Genomic DNA, 15,867 nt, shown 5'->3' on the forward strand with positions numbered 1-15,867 from the left:
TGATTGTAAGTGCCCATATTTAAGAAAGGGAAAAAAGGAGAATCCAAGGAACTACAGATCAGTCAGCCTCACCTCAGTCCCTGCAAAAATCATGGAGCAGGTCCTCTAGGAATCTATTTCTAAGCACTTGGAGAAGAAAAAGGTGATTAGGAACAGTCAGCATGGATTGACATGGGGCAAGTCATGCCTGACCAACCTGATTGCCTTCTATGATGAGGTGACTGGCTCTGTGGATAATGGGGAGATTGGTGGATGTGATGTACCTTGATTTTTAGCAAGGCTTTTGATACAGTCTCCCACAATATTCGTGCAGGCAAGCTAAGAAAATATGGGCTGGATGAATGGACTAAGATAGAAAACTGGCTGGAGCATTGGGCTCAGAGAGTAGTAATCAATAATGTGATGTCTAGTTGGCAGCTGGTATCAAGTGGAGTGCCCCAGGGGTTGGTCCTGGGTCCAGTTTTGTTCAATGTTGTCATCAGTGACCTAGAAGATAGCATAGAGTACACCCTCAGCAAGTTTACAGAAGACAACAAGCTGAGGGAGGAGTAGATGCACTGGAGGGTAGGACTAGGATTCAGAGTGACTTCAACAAATTGGAGGATTGGGCCAAAAGAAATATCATGAGGTTCAACAAGGACAAGTGCGAAGTCCTGCACTTAGGACAGAACAGTCCCATGCACCGGTACAGGCTGGGGGCTGACTGTCTGGGCATCATCTCTGCAGAAAAGGACCTGGCAGTTACAGTGGACAAGAAGCTGAATATAAGCCAGCTGCGTGCCCTTGTTGCCAAGAAGGCTAATGGCATCCTGGGCTGCATTAGTAGGAGCATTGCCAGCAGATCGAGGAAAGTGATTTTTCCCTCTATTCAGCACTAGGGGGGCCACATCTGGAGTTCTATGTTCAGTTTTGGGCCCCCACTATAGAAAGGATGTGGAAATGTTAGAGTTCAGTGAAGGGCAACAAAAATGGTTCAGGTGCTGGGACACATGACTTGTGAGGAGAGGCTGAGGAAACTGGGCTTATTTAGTTTACAGAAGAGAAGACTGAGAAGGGGTTTAATAGTAGCCTTCAACTCCCTGAAGTGGGGTTTGAAAAAGGATGGAGCTAGACTGTTCTCGCTGGTGGCGAATGACAGAACAGGAAGCAACTGTTTCAAGTTGCAGCAGGGGAAGTTGAGGTTAGATATTAGGAAGAATTTTCTCACTAGGAGGGTAGTAAAGTACTGGAACAGGTTACCCAGAAAGGTGGTGCAATCTCCATCCTTGGAGGTGTTTAAGACCTGGGTAGCCAACTCCTTGGCTGGGATGATCTAGTTGGGGATGGTCCTGCTTTGAGCAGAGGGTTAGACTAGATGTGACCTCCTGAGATCCCTTCCAGCCCTACTTTTTCTGTGATTTCTTTCTTTCTCTAGGATTCTATCTCCATTCACCTCTGATTTTGTTTTTTAAAGACATACGGTTAACGCATGCATTTAGGAATACCTGGTAAAAACAACAACCTCTTACACACATTTCCCTGAGAGCATTTTCTGCATCACACATGGTCCACCCTAGGACAGTAGCACTTAAGAGCTACATAACATCAGTACACTGACTTGTTGCTATAAGCAGGTATTGACTGTATTTCATTATTGCTTGTGAGGCATATATTTGTGCCATGACCTAATGGCTCCATTTTAAGTTATGATGCTTAAAATGCACTGCATACCACACTAATAGAAATACGTACTCAGGTGTAATTAAAATTGTGGTGTTTCTGTCTCTTTTGCAGACTACTGAAACTTTTTAGTTTTAGAAACTAATCATTTTAAAACTCGGCTGCTTGTTAAAAAAAAGCTTCAAACTATTAAGTCATCCTCAAGGAGTTAAGTTTGACTAAGAGGAACAGAAAATTGGTTGTGGTGGTTAGTGTAGGTCTGGGAATTTCCTGAGGAATTCCTTTACAGTGAATGGTTTGACTTGGGTTTTATGAGAAACAGCCTAATTAGAGGAAAAACAGAGATGTTTTAGGCTAAAAACCTGCTGGTGCAGGCTCTGAATCACGCTCCCTCTTGTAGTGCATTTAATTGGTGAGTCAGATGAAATGCATTACATTCAGTAAGTGTATTTCCCACAATTGAAAACAGCTGTTTGCATTGTGGAAGCAGCTTTTAGTTCAGCATTGACTTGATTCACAAGAATCTTCTAGTGCTGCATATAAACTGTGCAATACATTGGAAGACTAAGAACAAGAAACCTGATCATAACCCTTTTGAAAAATATAAGTGGCCGTTTCACGTGTGCTTTTACCTCCATTTGGTAGGATTTCAGATTCACAATCTGTGTTCCTGAAAGTTTTAATATATGCATAATTTACAAAACAGTGTGGAAGAAAAGGACCTTGTAGGCCAGTAAAGAAGGTTCATTTTATTAAATTACATGTTAGTTATATGCACGGTGGAGAGAAGGACTGAATCAATATAATTAAATTACCTAGTGTGAAGGGAGACTGGCAAAAGGGAGTGCCTTCTACAATTGTTTTAATGGTCCGTAGAGGCCACCCACAATATTATAAACTGTCCCATCCACATGCTGCCCTTTGTACAGCAATAGTCTTCTCATCAATCACAAAAAGTTTGTGTCCAGCATGGTACATTATTGAGAGGTGTTTGCATCATTCCCAGATATCTCTAATACCAGAAATCTCACAGAACAGCTAGTAACTGTCATCACTGAAACATGGATTCTGGGACAGGTACAGAAAGTCAGGATTTTACAGAGGATGAGAAGATTTTGGAAAGGAAGTCAGTTTTGTGTGTTCAGTGCTACTTATGGCTAGCAGCAGCAGGTAGGACATGACTTAAAATCACCAAACCTTTGCAGGCCACCTTTAAATGGCAAGACTGGACTGTACCTTGGACACTTATTATCCATAAACTCATTGTTCTCATTAGCTGCTTGGGCTTTTCAGTGATATAGCAGCTATGCAGCAGTTCTTATCAGCAGGGAATATATCACAGAAAAGGTATGGAAGCAAATCAAATGACAGAGTTTAGTCTTGCTTTCAGCAAATATATATCTAAGATTTCTCATAGACTCTCTTCATAGTCACTTTTTACATCAGAGGAAGAGGTAGCAGGTTGAGCAATTCATCACTGTTTTTAGGATCCTGAAGATTAATGGGTTTCTAAAATACCAATGAAAGGTATGTAATGAGGATCTCCCAATCACTAAATTCAACCTTCTTATTTTTCACCTCTCTAAAATAAGGTTCTTTCAAAATATTTCCACCTCCATCTCCCTATCTGATGACTGTTGAAAGACTGCTCTCCCCTTCCCAAAGGGCAGAGAGCTTCACACTCCCCAGCTTGCTGGCACACATCTGGCTTGCCTCAACATAAAGGAAATTTGGCTCTCCTTTTTACCTTGCTGCTTCCAGTTTTTGCTTTCAATAAAGCCTACTTACTTTTGCAAGCAGACTGGAGCTGGTGAAAGAGAAAGTACCAGTAAGTAGAGTAAGCTAGAGGGTGCAGTTCCTGCCATTGTTGGATACAGATAACTTGGATTCACACTGTGACTGAAACATAGCCTGTTACTTTTGCAAAACAGTTTCATCCCATGTCCTCCCTATATCCTGAAGAAGCAGGTAAGTCGTTAGTGACGTCCTCCAGGAATTCTCTTGCTTTTCTAAACTAAGCAGTCTAATGGCAGCTATTATATTTCTCCTATAGCCTTCTTTTAACATATTTGGATATATTTTATTTCTCTAGAAGTTATTCTTATATTTAGAAAATTCCCTTTCTCTCCCCCTCTCTCCATAATGGTTCATTTTTGATCAGTCTAAGTTTAAACATATTTGATACAAGCCATTGTCAGCCAAAAGTAATGGGCATATTTGCATCTAAAAATAGTGACATTCTTTTACACCAAACCCTGCTTTTTCTCTTAGGAGTAGTTGATTCAGGCTTGTAAACAACAGTTTAATGTGTAAAAGAGGCACAAATTGCAGTAACCAACATTTCTCTTTGATGTTTCCCATCCAAATAGAAATATCTTGTCCACCTGATATTTTAAAATAATGAGATAAAGTAAATTCAAATTGGCAAGCCCTGCTTTTCAAGCATAGACTGACTGCCTGTATTTGTAATTTCCCATGACTCCAACAACATATTGCTATCCAGTTGTATTTTTTTTTTAATTGCAGTTCACTGTGCTCCCCACACATTATAATCCAGTATCAAAGCAGGGGAAAGGACTGCTGAATGCCTGAATATGCACAGCATTAGAACCTCAGTGCCGTTCATTGAAGATGTGTCTTCTTAGTAAAGGACCTGATGAAGAATACATTGCATTTTAAAACTTTACTCCGACCATGCAGCTGGGCCAGTGAAATATATCGCCTTAAAATCCTTTTCTCTTGCATAAGTCCTCGAACATTGTGGCTACATCATCACTCTGACACTGTCACTCTTCTCCATAAAGGATTGTTCAGCAATTTCAGGTGCCACTTTATTGGGCTGGGTCTGTTTTCCTGGGTCTTCAAGTCAGCCCGCAGCAGCTGGCCAGAAAGGATCCTGAAGAGCTTGGGCTCCCCCTGCTGGACTTGACAATAATCCTTCCCAGTTTGGGGTAGCATGTGGCTTACATGTTGGAGCCCCACTTCCCCGCCATAGTAGATCCCATCTGTTATACATGCCCATGTTTAGAATATTCAGAAAGAGAACACTTTAATCGCTCTTTATTAGCTTCTTTTCAAGGGAAGAGCTAGCAGAGAATATGCTTTTAACACTTGGGCCATGAAAGCAAACACAGCACATACTGGCTAGGACCTGGAAATAAGGGCAATGAGGTAGCAAGGCAAGTGAATCTTCATTAGTAGTATTTGAGCCCAAAAAATTAATAGGCAGGTAATAGCAGCTCCACTTGGGGTATGCACTGAGGGCTAACTGCGTGCTTCGATCATTCGGGGTCAGTAAAACAAAGGTGTGGGTGACCTGTGATGTTAGGGAAACTGCCAGGATGAGGAGTCTAATGGCTGTCAGCAACCACAAACAGCCTTGCAAACTAGACAGCACTCAATTTCTCCAACCAGTTATGCCTACAGATTTGCAATTCTTTCTAGTAATCATTCCTTCTAAGTCCTTTTACTGTGGGAGAAGAGGTGGAGAATCATTCTCTACTCGTCTACTCTGCAGGTTTCTCTAAGGTAGGAACATTCTGATGTGAGCTCATGGCAATACCTTTTGAGTCCTATAAACTTCTCAAGGAAAAGCAGTTCACATGGAGTTGGTATTGAGTTCAGGTTGGATTAATATTCCCTCTGTAGAGACTAATGACTTTAAAATGGTCACTAGGCTAGAACCTTAGCAGACTACACCCAAGATTTGTACAGTTTCTTCTCACTACTGACACCTCCATGATCCTGAAGGGCAGACAAGCGTTCAATAAATGGCCATTTCCGCTTTTGTTTTGTTTCCCTACCATGACACTGCTTGGGACAGTCTAAGAATCTTCCCGGGAGTGCAGTATGCAGCAAAGTGCCATATCAAGCTTTATGGCATTTAATTCTCCTCAACAAATTAACAGGAAATGTAGTGTAATTTCTGTGCCCCCTAAAGAAGGACATACTTTGGATATACATTAATTGCAATCCCAAATAACTTGTCTGATAGTGAAATTCTCTCCCAAAGAAATGCCAGAATTTCTCCTCCATGAGCCGGCATTCTAGATGTCGTCATACAAAAGAGAACCCTTGAGATTCAGAGCTCTTGGAGATGAGACGAGAAGTATGCATTTAGATGAAAGGTTTTGGTAGGAAGTAAAGTGTGTTCTGCGTTTGAATTAATGATTTCCCCTAGGTCCCAGGATTCTCCTATTTCCTGATCTCTCAAACACATGCAAGTCTTGAGGCAGCATGTCTGACTTTGGCACAGATTCCTGGTCCTGGTTTAGAGTGTAAGTGGTGTGCTCTCTTTGTAGCCTGCTAATTAGGGATGAAAAGACCAATATGAAATCTCTAATGCTAAATTTGTTCACTCAGAGAGACTGTTCACATTGGAATAGCCAGTCTTCTTCTAAGCACTACATCCATAAGGTACCTTCCAGAAGCTTCCAAGATCTTTACTGACACACACTCATTGTAGATTGTCACCAGCAATGCTATATCGAAGTTTTTCCAGGGCACTCATCTCGCTAGTATCTGCATGCTTCCCATGCCAGCCAAGCTGTCAGGACTAAGGTGAAAGTTGCTTGAGGTGTTGCATTTTGTTTTGCTTTGTGTTGAGATAAATCTATAAAGCACAAGGATCTTGCTGGTATGACTGAGCCATTGTGGGTAAACTAGTCCAAAGAAAGCACTTGTTGGCATGGCCACCTCTAATGACTACCTGGTAAAAGCAAACATATACAGTAAAGCAAGTTTGGACAAAAGGTTAAAAAGCACCCTGTTCAAATTTGCAGACAACACTAAGAAGTGGGAGGAAGTGGGCACTCTAGAAGGGAGGAATAGGCTGCAGTTGGACCTAGACAGGTTACAGGGGTGGGCAGATGAGAACAGGATGGGTTTCAACACTGACAAGTGCAAGGTGCTGCACCTGGGGAGGAAGAACCAGCAGCATACCTACAGGCTGGGGAACTCCCTTCTCGTCAGTGCAGAGGCAGAAAAGGGTCTTGGAGTCATTATTGATGCCAAAATGAACATGGGCCAACAGTGTGGGGACGCAGTCAGGAAGGCCAACCACACCTTGTCATGCATCCACAGATGCATCTCGAGCAGGTCCAAGGAGGTGATCCTCCCCCTCTATGCAACACTGGTCAGGCCGCAGTTGGAGTACTGCATCCAGTTCTGGGCGCTGCACTTCAGGAGGGATGTGGACAACATGGAGAGGGTCCAGAGGAGGGCCACCTGCATGATCAGGGGGCAGCAGGGCAGGCCCTACAAGGAGAGGCTACGGGACCTGAACCTGTTCACCCTCCACAAGAGAAGGCTGAGGGGGGCCTCAGCCCCTTGATTTGATTTTTTTTCTAAAATCAACAATGCCATTCAACTGCCTGCTTTTAAAGCACGGGGGGCCACATGCAGCCAGGGGCTATAAAGCCCCCCCTTGAAGGCTGAGGGGGGCCTAGTGGCCGTTTACAGACTAGTCAGAGGGGGCCAGCAGGCATTGGGGGAGTCCCTGTTCCCCTGAACACTACCAGGAGTGACAAAAAATAGCAGTCACAAGCTGGCAGAGGGTAGATTCAGGCTAGATATCAGGAGGTGCTACTTAACTGTCAGGGCAGCTAGGAGCTGGAACCAACTTCCAAGAGAAGTGGTGCTGGCTCCTACCCCGGGGGTCTTTAAGAGGAGGCTAGATGAACAACTTGCTGGGGTCGTTTGACCCCAGTACTCTTTCCTGCCATGGCAGGGGGTTGGACTTGATGATCTGCTCAGGTCCCTTCTGACCCTACCAACTATGAAGCTCTGCAACTAATTGACTACTTATTTTTTATCAGCTACTAAAATATCCTGGTACTCTTGTCTCAGACCTTGGAGCCTCTGGGGTCCTTCTCACTGCTGCTCAGGGAAGAACTTTTCTTCTTAGAGGAACTGAAAAAGTAGGCACCATAGATGTCAAACCCATATGCCTCCTGGTGCTGGTGTTCTGTGATATGGCAGTTGCAGCAGCTTGAGTGGAGCGATCCTGCCTAGAGAGAAGAACCTGGGTTAGATTTATATAACCAATACCTGCCTGTCAAGGATGGAAATTTTCATGGAGTTCACCTAGCAACTGGGCCACATTTTCATTGAGACTTTTAGCCACACATCAACATTTTAGAAATGAGAGTAGGGGTCTAAAGGATCATTTTTGCTTTCTCTTTATGCCCATAACTCATAAACAATTCTTTGTGGAGAGGAAAAGGGTTGGATCTTCCTAATGTCTACAGACTGTTTCTGTAGGGCAGAACTGAGGGCTTTTTTTAAGGGAGAGAGCCACTGAAAAGATGCACTTGTATAGTCTAGACCTGCATCAAACAGTAGCAGGCACTTGCTTCAGATCAAATGAAGAAAGATGTTAATGTTGTCATGCTGTTAGAGTACAATCCATCTTTCTTATGGCGTAAAGCTAGAGACAAGACCCAGTGAATTTCTTCTGAAATGTGTATTTGTTTTTTCCTTTCAAGACTAGATGTCTGGATTCATAGATTGCATAGACATTAGGGCTGGAAGAGACCTTGGGAGATCATCGAGTCCAGCCCCCTGCCCCAGAGGCAGGAAGTCAGCTGGGGTCCAAGAATCCCAGCAAGATAAATGTTCAACTGTTTCTTAAAGGAAACTAGAGTAGGTGTTTGCACCACCTCTAGAGGCAGTCTATTCCAGGCCTTGGGGGCTCGGACAGTTAAGTTTTTCCTTATGTCCAGCCTGAAACAGTCTTGGAGGAGTTTGTGATCATGAATGTAGAAGACAAATTGACTGTCTGTATATCCAGGTTTCACAGAGCTGCTTTCCTTCAAAACTATCCAGAGCACTGTATGTTCTCCAGGTTTAGGCCAGGGTTTTCCACCTTCAGGGCCAGTTTTTCATTTGGGTCTCAACTCCTTTGCTCATACATACAAGTGTTGCACTTTGCAGGTGCAGATATTTGTATGTGTACATGTTTTTAAAAAACAAAAACTTGTCTGTACGCAGATATAATTAATGTAATGCTGTTTAGTGTCCTGCAAAGTGAAGGGTAGTGTACACTGTGTTTGATATGCAAGTTGACGCTATGCCCTTAAAAAACTGAACTTTGATATACATGTAGTAAAAAATAAAGGTTCAGATGTAAAATAATCCACTCTTTCTTGGGGGCTTGTGTTTGCTAGTATATTTTTAGCTAGTTATTGGACTTGGAATGTGAAAAGTTCTGCCCTGGTTGACCCAATTCTGCCTTTCCACACCTGGATGCCCAATATGGGCAATTGTTATCAATGTTAGCACATATAGTCCTGCTTTGAACGTTTGGCATCTGGAATGTGTTTCCTTGGAATTGCTCGATTTAAGCGAATTTAAGTTCTTGTGGTTTATTCTTCACTTTTGTGCTTTTCAGGCACTCTGCCAACACAAGACAAGCCCTCTCAGAGACAGTCAGAGAGCACAAATTGCAGCCCTTCCAGAAAGAGATCAGCGTCTGAGAGCACATCTTCTACAGGCAAGTAATATTTGGGCTTTAAGTGTTTCAGGCTACTATGATTATAGCTGCTTTACAATGTCTAGCCAAAGCAGAAGTGCCCCAAGAGCCCTCAGGGTGCTGTAGCATAGACATGAGGATGCCATGTTCTCCTACCCCTAAAAAAGGCATGTCTATACTGCAGATATACCTGAGCTAGCTTTCAGTGAAGGAGCTTGGGTGCCAGAAGCAGTTTAACCATGGTAACGGGAGTTCAATGCAGGGTAGATAAGCCCAGGGGAAGATTCATTCTTCTGTAGCTAGAATTTTTCCATCCTTTTAAGCTAACTCAAATCTCTGTGCTGCACTGTAGTCAGTATTGTAGACATGTCCTAAAGCTTGGTTGTGTACTATGCCTTTCTTAAAGTAACAGTGACTGTCACAGTTAATTTTGCTAAATAGTAGCCTTGTTTCCTGTTCACCCCAATTTTAACTGGTTGTATCTTTTGACATAGTCAACTTTTGAACTGGAATTAGCCATGTCTATTCCCTTTCCTGAGGCTGTTTCTTTCCCTCGCCTCCCTAGGAATCACGCAGATCCCATTGTGTTTCTACCCTGTTTCCCCATTCTTTTATTTTTGGCCTGTTTGTCTCTTGTAGAATTACAGGGTTGGGAGGGATCTCAATGGTCATCTTTCAACTCTCATGTCTCTCAAGCATCATCTTTTTATTATTATTTAAGAATATTAGGACTTCAGGTCATATTACTATAATTTATTTTAAGTTTATACTGTTCCTACCACAATTGAGACCAGTTTATTTGTAGCTTTGGGACATTACCGCATATAGTGGTTCAAACTAATAATACAGCAAGGGATGCCTTAAAATGCAAGGATGAGTTGTGTCGCTATGCAGTTTAGATTAGTAATATGCCTGTTTTCCACTGTGTAAATAGAATATCAGTTGTCATTCAACTACTAGTGCAGTAGTTGAAGGGCTACATAAAATGGTAAACCTTCAACAGATAACATACGTGATCATCTCGTACAACAGAAATTAGATAAGTGGTGTAACTATCAGCCATTTCAAAAGTTTTTTATTGTCATTTTGTTGTGGCTTCCATGACAAGTGTCCAGGAGTATGCCAAGATTGTTGAACTCCTTTTCAGTCTGAACAAGGGTGTTTGACAGATTCATTTGTGAGCATGGCCACATATTAAAGCAGAGATGTCCTATCCAGCTGGTGGATCAAGTTGTAGATGGAAGAACATTAGAAGTTCAGATTATTTCTAATACAAGAAAAGCACTGGGAGAAGACTGAAGGTCAGTTTTATCAGCACCAAAAAGAACAAGCCCCTGGTATTGCTGGTATTACCATTTCTGCTTTTAGAGTCTTTTAGGTCCTGAGCATATTGTGTGTTTCAATGGTTTTTGTCATAGAAGGCTGCTTTGTTACAAAGTGCTCCAGGCATGCATGACCAGGGCTGCAGCTGTCATTAGGATCATACAGTTTATTTGTCTGATCCCTTGGGGTCAGTTTCAAACCAAGAATACCAGTTCAAGGACAGGCCATCAGACTCCATGTCCTAAAATGTGTAGGGTTGTGTGGTTTGGTTATCACTGGTTAGTGCAGCTGTTTACAAAACTCAAGTTTACAAAACAGATGGTGTTTCTACAAGGAATCCCAGAGATGTTCCTATTTCCTTAATGTTTATCTCAAGGGCTGTAAGAAAGCTGAGGTTAAGTTTTTTGTCTGTAATATTACATCTCAAATTGAAAGCAGAAAGTGTGAATCTTCCCATTGCTTCCAGTGAGAGTGAATTGTGCTGTGTTTTCCATTTGCTTCTAACTGCTGTGACCTAGCATAAGTTAACTTTGATTTCTTTCCAGAGGCCTTTAGGAAGTGATTTTCCCATAGAAAGATTTTTAGAACTTGAAGTGCTGATTCCTTCTTATTTAAATTGTCTTGTGGTCTGAAAACCATTGTCACTTTTCCTTGTAGATTTGTTACTTGGAAGCTCTGCAGTAAGTCATATGTTTTCATTAATGTTCTTTTTCTTGTCTCCAGAGTACTTGATTTGGACTGGTGAACACAAATATTTATCTTAAACTGTCTGTGCCTTATCTTTGTCAGCTAATATGCAGTCTTCCTCCTGCAGCAAGATGCAAGCCTTGTTGACAGTGGTGCTTCCTGGTGTCTTCCTGTAAAAGTTAGTCCTACACCAAAACACCACAGCTCTTTACCATTTGCTGCCTTACAGTTAGCAGTTTAAGTAGATTTGATCTCAGTAGTTGCCAGTAATTCTTTTCAGATTTTGTAAATGCACATTTGTAATTGGTATTTCTGCTAATCCATCTATCCACCTTCTGAAAGTTCCATCCTGGGAATAGTCTGGATGGTGTGGGTTGAAAAATCATAGCAGCGCTGATAAGTGAGGGTATGAGCTGAGATGATGGAAACTTGTCAAGTATTTTTCTTCTCAGTATTTTAGTAAAGTTGCCAGGCAAGATCTGGGTTTGTCTGAATGTTCCAGTGTCCAGAGTGGAAGGTACATGGCTCCTTCAGCTCATATATGAGGGTTATGTCGTTGAGGCTTGCCCAGAGACAAAGATTGTCTCCATTACTGCTGTTAATGGAGCATCCCCAGCTTTAGTGTTGGCAGTTGAAGTCACCTGTATGTAAAGCTGTCTGGTTGTAAATAGGCAGGGATACGAATGACAGCGCAGCAGAGGGTGGCTTGTATATATTAACAGTGATAATATAATTGACCTGGACAGCGCTATGTTCTGTTGCATTCTGGGAGGTGTTATGTCCCTTGGTAGTGTATGGCAAGTCATTTCTGATAAAGGTAGCAAGGCCACGGATCCTGCTGTCTACAGAGTCTGCAAGCCTGTCACTCAAGAGCATCTTCCGCAGGTGCTCTGCATGTGTTTCTTGTAGAAGAACTGCATGTGGTTTCATTTCCCTTGTGATGCATTCCAGCACTGATTGCTTGAGTGAGGTATAGCCTTCAGCACTAAGGTGAAGAACAGTCGAGCTTTCCCTTGTAGATCAGAGTGGTCTGGCTCATCCTGTACTTAGCATATCAAAATTGGAAAGTATAGTGTATTGAAATTGGAAAAAATCAAAAGTCCAGTTGCCTTAGTAGTGACTTGTAGTTTTGCTTTATAGCTATTCATGGGAGGCACCACAAGAAAGACTGAGCACATCTGTTTAATTCCAGAGAGCTAATAAATCTTATCTTTAAGAACCAACAGGCCAACCTTGGGGAAAAAATGTTCACTTGGAAATCCCTTCTTACACTGCCTATCGGTATAGCCAATCTGAAAACTGTCTTCCAAATGCGTGTGCACCTGAAGATACACAGCACGTAATATTTATGTTGTAGAAAATGAGCTAAAATTGTTTCAGCTAGGTATTCCAGGTTAGAGAAGTGTTATCAGTAGTGTCTATACCAGGGCAGGCAAAGTTCAGCCTGCGGGCCAAATTCGGCTCACGGCAGACTCCATTTCCCAGCAGCCCCATCCCGTATCACTGTGGTCGGTTTCCGTGGAGACCCCAGGAGGCCTGGGTTTCTATGGAGACCTGCCCAAGCAGCGCTGGCAGGGCACATGGCTAGATGGGGAGCTGCTCCAGGGCTGGGGCTGGGATTTTCCAGCGGTAACAGCATGGTCCAGAGCTGGGGCAGAGTCATGATCCACTGCCTGCCTGCCCCTGCCTGGGGCATGCAGGAAGCGGGGCAGAGCCATGGTCTGCTGCCTGAACGCCCCTGCCCACAGCACGCAGGCAATGGATTGCGTACCACTCTGTCACCACTGCAGAATCCCGGCCCTAGCCCTGGAGCAGCTCCCTGCTTAGCCAGGTGCCCTGCCATCACTGCTTGGGCCGGTCTCCATGGAAACTGTGGCCCTGCACTGTCACAGCAACACACCTCCTGGAATCTCCATGGAAACCTGCTGCAATGACTTGGGCAGGGGCTGCTGGGAAATGGAGTCCAGCCGCCAGCTGGATCCACCATTTTGCCCACCCCTGGTCTACATGCATTTCTTAACTGCATTTTGTTTCATTAGCGTTATATTTATCATGGACTTCTAAGGCTAAATAAGCAGGGGTATGGACAACTGTGCATTTCAGCTCTTTTAAAAGGGAATGGGACAGTAGCTCGGACACACGGCAGCTGTTTTGCTAGAACTCTTACATTTGTGTGAGCCTGTAGAAATGCAAGTGAGCTAAGTTACTTTATTTGACTCTAAATGAAGCAGAATTAAAGTCGGAGCAGATTTGCTATGCTTATATCACTGCAGAATCATGCATTTCCCAGCCTCAGAACTGGACAGGCGGCCCTTCCCCCATGCTGGGCCTGCAGCCTGAGGAGGATATACAATTATTATGTCTGTCCTTTTTCATTGCCTGTTCAGGCTAAAAATAATGCTCAGCCTATAAACCATTCCCAACTTATAGAAAAAAGACTAGCATAAAATAGTTTGAAATCCTGAGTGTTTGGATCATTTTGGTGTTTTGCTCGTGTTTTTTCCTCTCAGTCCCTTGAATCCAAATAAATTTGATTCCACAGATAGTTCTGGAGACAGGATGCCAAATGCTGATCATCCTCTGAGGAGGGAAAAACAACAAATGATTGTGCTAATGTGTTGGTATACCTATCCCATGGTATTTTCATATACCTACAAAGATATGATCCTTATCCTGAAGGCTTTGCCATTTAAAGCCCACTTGAATGTGCATGCCTATGTGTTGCAGCACCTCTGTGTAAGACAAGTGACACACTCCAAAGCACTGCACTGTTATGGACTAGTGCCTGTGTTCTTTAATGGGCAACACCCTTATTAGTCCTTCCCAATGGAAATGAAGGAGGGAAAGTCAGGCATGCTAATCTACATACATTAAGGAGAACAGAAGTAGGCAGGAGAGAAATTCATGGCAAGAGTACAAGCTTCCCTCTTCCTGGCACATCTAGGCCACTATCTTATGATGGCACTGTGACAGAAACAAGCATCTTTACAATGCGGTAGCAGAAGCAATAGGCTACTGTAAAAAATAACATTTGGCATTGTCTCCAAGAGGAGGATCTGGCTATTGTATTTTATTTGGTTCAAGACTGATAGAATGTACTGATTTACCTTCGACAGGTGCAAGGTAATGTGGCTTGGGAAAGAGACCATCAGATCAGTGTGCAGTGGCAACCAAAAAAGCTAATAAAATGCTGGGCATCATTAAAAAGATAATTAAAAACAAAATGGAAAACATTATCATATTATACAAATCAATGTTGTGCCCACCTCTTGAGCACTATATACAGTTCTGGTCTCTGCATCTCAAAAAGAATGTAGCAAGATTAGAAAGGTACAGAGAAGGGTTATTAAAATGATCAGGGTTATAGAGCAGGTGCCTTACCAGGGACAGTAAAAAGGCTTAGGACTCTTCAGTTTGGAAAGAAGGTATCTGAGGTGGGATATGATAAGAATTCTATAAAATCATGAAGAGTATGGATACAGTGAATGGAGAACTATTATGCACCAAGTCCCAAAATACTAGAACTAAGGGTCCTCCACTGACAGTAGCAGAGCAGGCTCTAAAACTAACAAGAGAAAGCACTTTTTTATGCACCACGTAATTAACTTGCCCCACCACTGAATTGGGCTCACCAGCCAGATCCAGCCTGCAGATGGACCTGGCGCTGCCTGCCCAGCCTGCAGGGCAAAAAGGTTGGGCAGCACTGCTCTAGCTACACCAGTTCCATGCTCTTGCTCTCCCTCTAAAGCATCCACTCCTGCCATTGTTGGAGACATGGCACAGGGCTAGATGGACCTCTAGTCTAACCCAGTATGATATTTTTTGTGTTCATATGATAACTAAATCGATTCTAGTGTACTTTTGTTGATTTATGTTTTCCAGTGATTGGAATACCCACACGAGGAACAAGGCTAGCAACTGCTGTAGATGATTCAGTGGATTGCTTACTGCAGCGCATGGCACAGCATGAAGGCCAGGCTGTTCTGGACAAAACCTTAGAAGCAGTCATTGCAAATGTATCTGTTCCGCCTTCTGCTAGTCCCGGTCGAAACCTCAACAGGGAAAGAGGTCTCGGGAAACAGGACAGTCTCTTGGCTCCAGCAGTTACAAATGACTCTTGCAGTGATGGCATCTCACATCTTTCAGACAGATTACCAAGCAGCTACTCCCCACATCATCTCAAGAGAAGCATGGTTGAAGCCATGCAGCGACAGGCTAGAAAAATGTGCAATTACAACAAGATCTTGGCAACTAAGAAAAATCTGGACCACGTCAATAAAATTCTAAAAGCCAAGAAGTTGCAAAGGCAGTCACGGACAGGAAATAACTTTGTGAAGCGCAGGCCAGGCAGGCCACGGAAGTACCCAATGCAGGCAGTAGTTTCAATGCAAGCTTTCCAAGCTGCTCGCTTGGTCAGTCAGGAATTAGACAAGAGGGAAGAGGGCAGCAGCGCTTTACACCTCGGACCTGATACCGTCACTGATGTCATTGAGGCTGTAGTGCAGAGTGTGAACTTGAACACAGATCACAGAAAAGGGTGGAAAAGGAAGAGGTGGCTCGAAGAGGAACAGGCCCAGAAAAGACAGAAGCCTTTACCAGAAGATGAGCAGGAAAGCAATAAAAGGTAAATCCATTATATTCCCTTACCTTCCTAGCGTTCACAATTGAACGTCATAGCAAAAGCATTTCTCCATCACTTAAAAGATGGCTTTTTCCACTCCATGTAC

General features: G+C 43.1%; 1 protein-coding gene across 5 annotated transcripts in view; it reads left to right on the forward strand.

The window, feature by feature from the left end:
- Positions 1-15,867, forward strand: part of ASH1L (ASH1 like histone lysine methyltransferase) — a 98,394-nt gene that overhangs the window by 42,474 nt on the left and 40,053 nt on the right. For all 5 annotated transcript variants that reach the window (XM_059718588.1, XM_059718587.1, XM_059718585.1 and 2 more), the window contains 2 exons: positions 9,050-9,151; positions 15,023-15,764. In XM_059718588.1, the coding sequence (XP_059574571.1) occupies positions 9,050-9,151; positions 15,023-15,764 (844 nt within the window). The remainder of the gene's footprint in view (positions 1-9,049; positions 9,152-15,022; positions 15,765-15,867) is intronic.

This window comes from Alligator mississippiensis, chromosome 15 (assembly GCF_030867095.1).
Source record: "Alligator mississippiensis isolate rAllMis1 chromosome 15, rAllMis1, whole genome shotgun sequence".
Classification (NCBI taxonomy): Eukaryota; Metazoa; Chordata; order Crocodylia; family Alligatoridae; genus Alligator; species Alligator mississippiensis.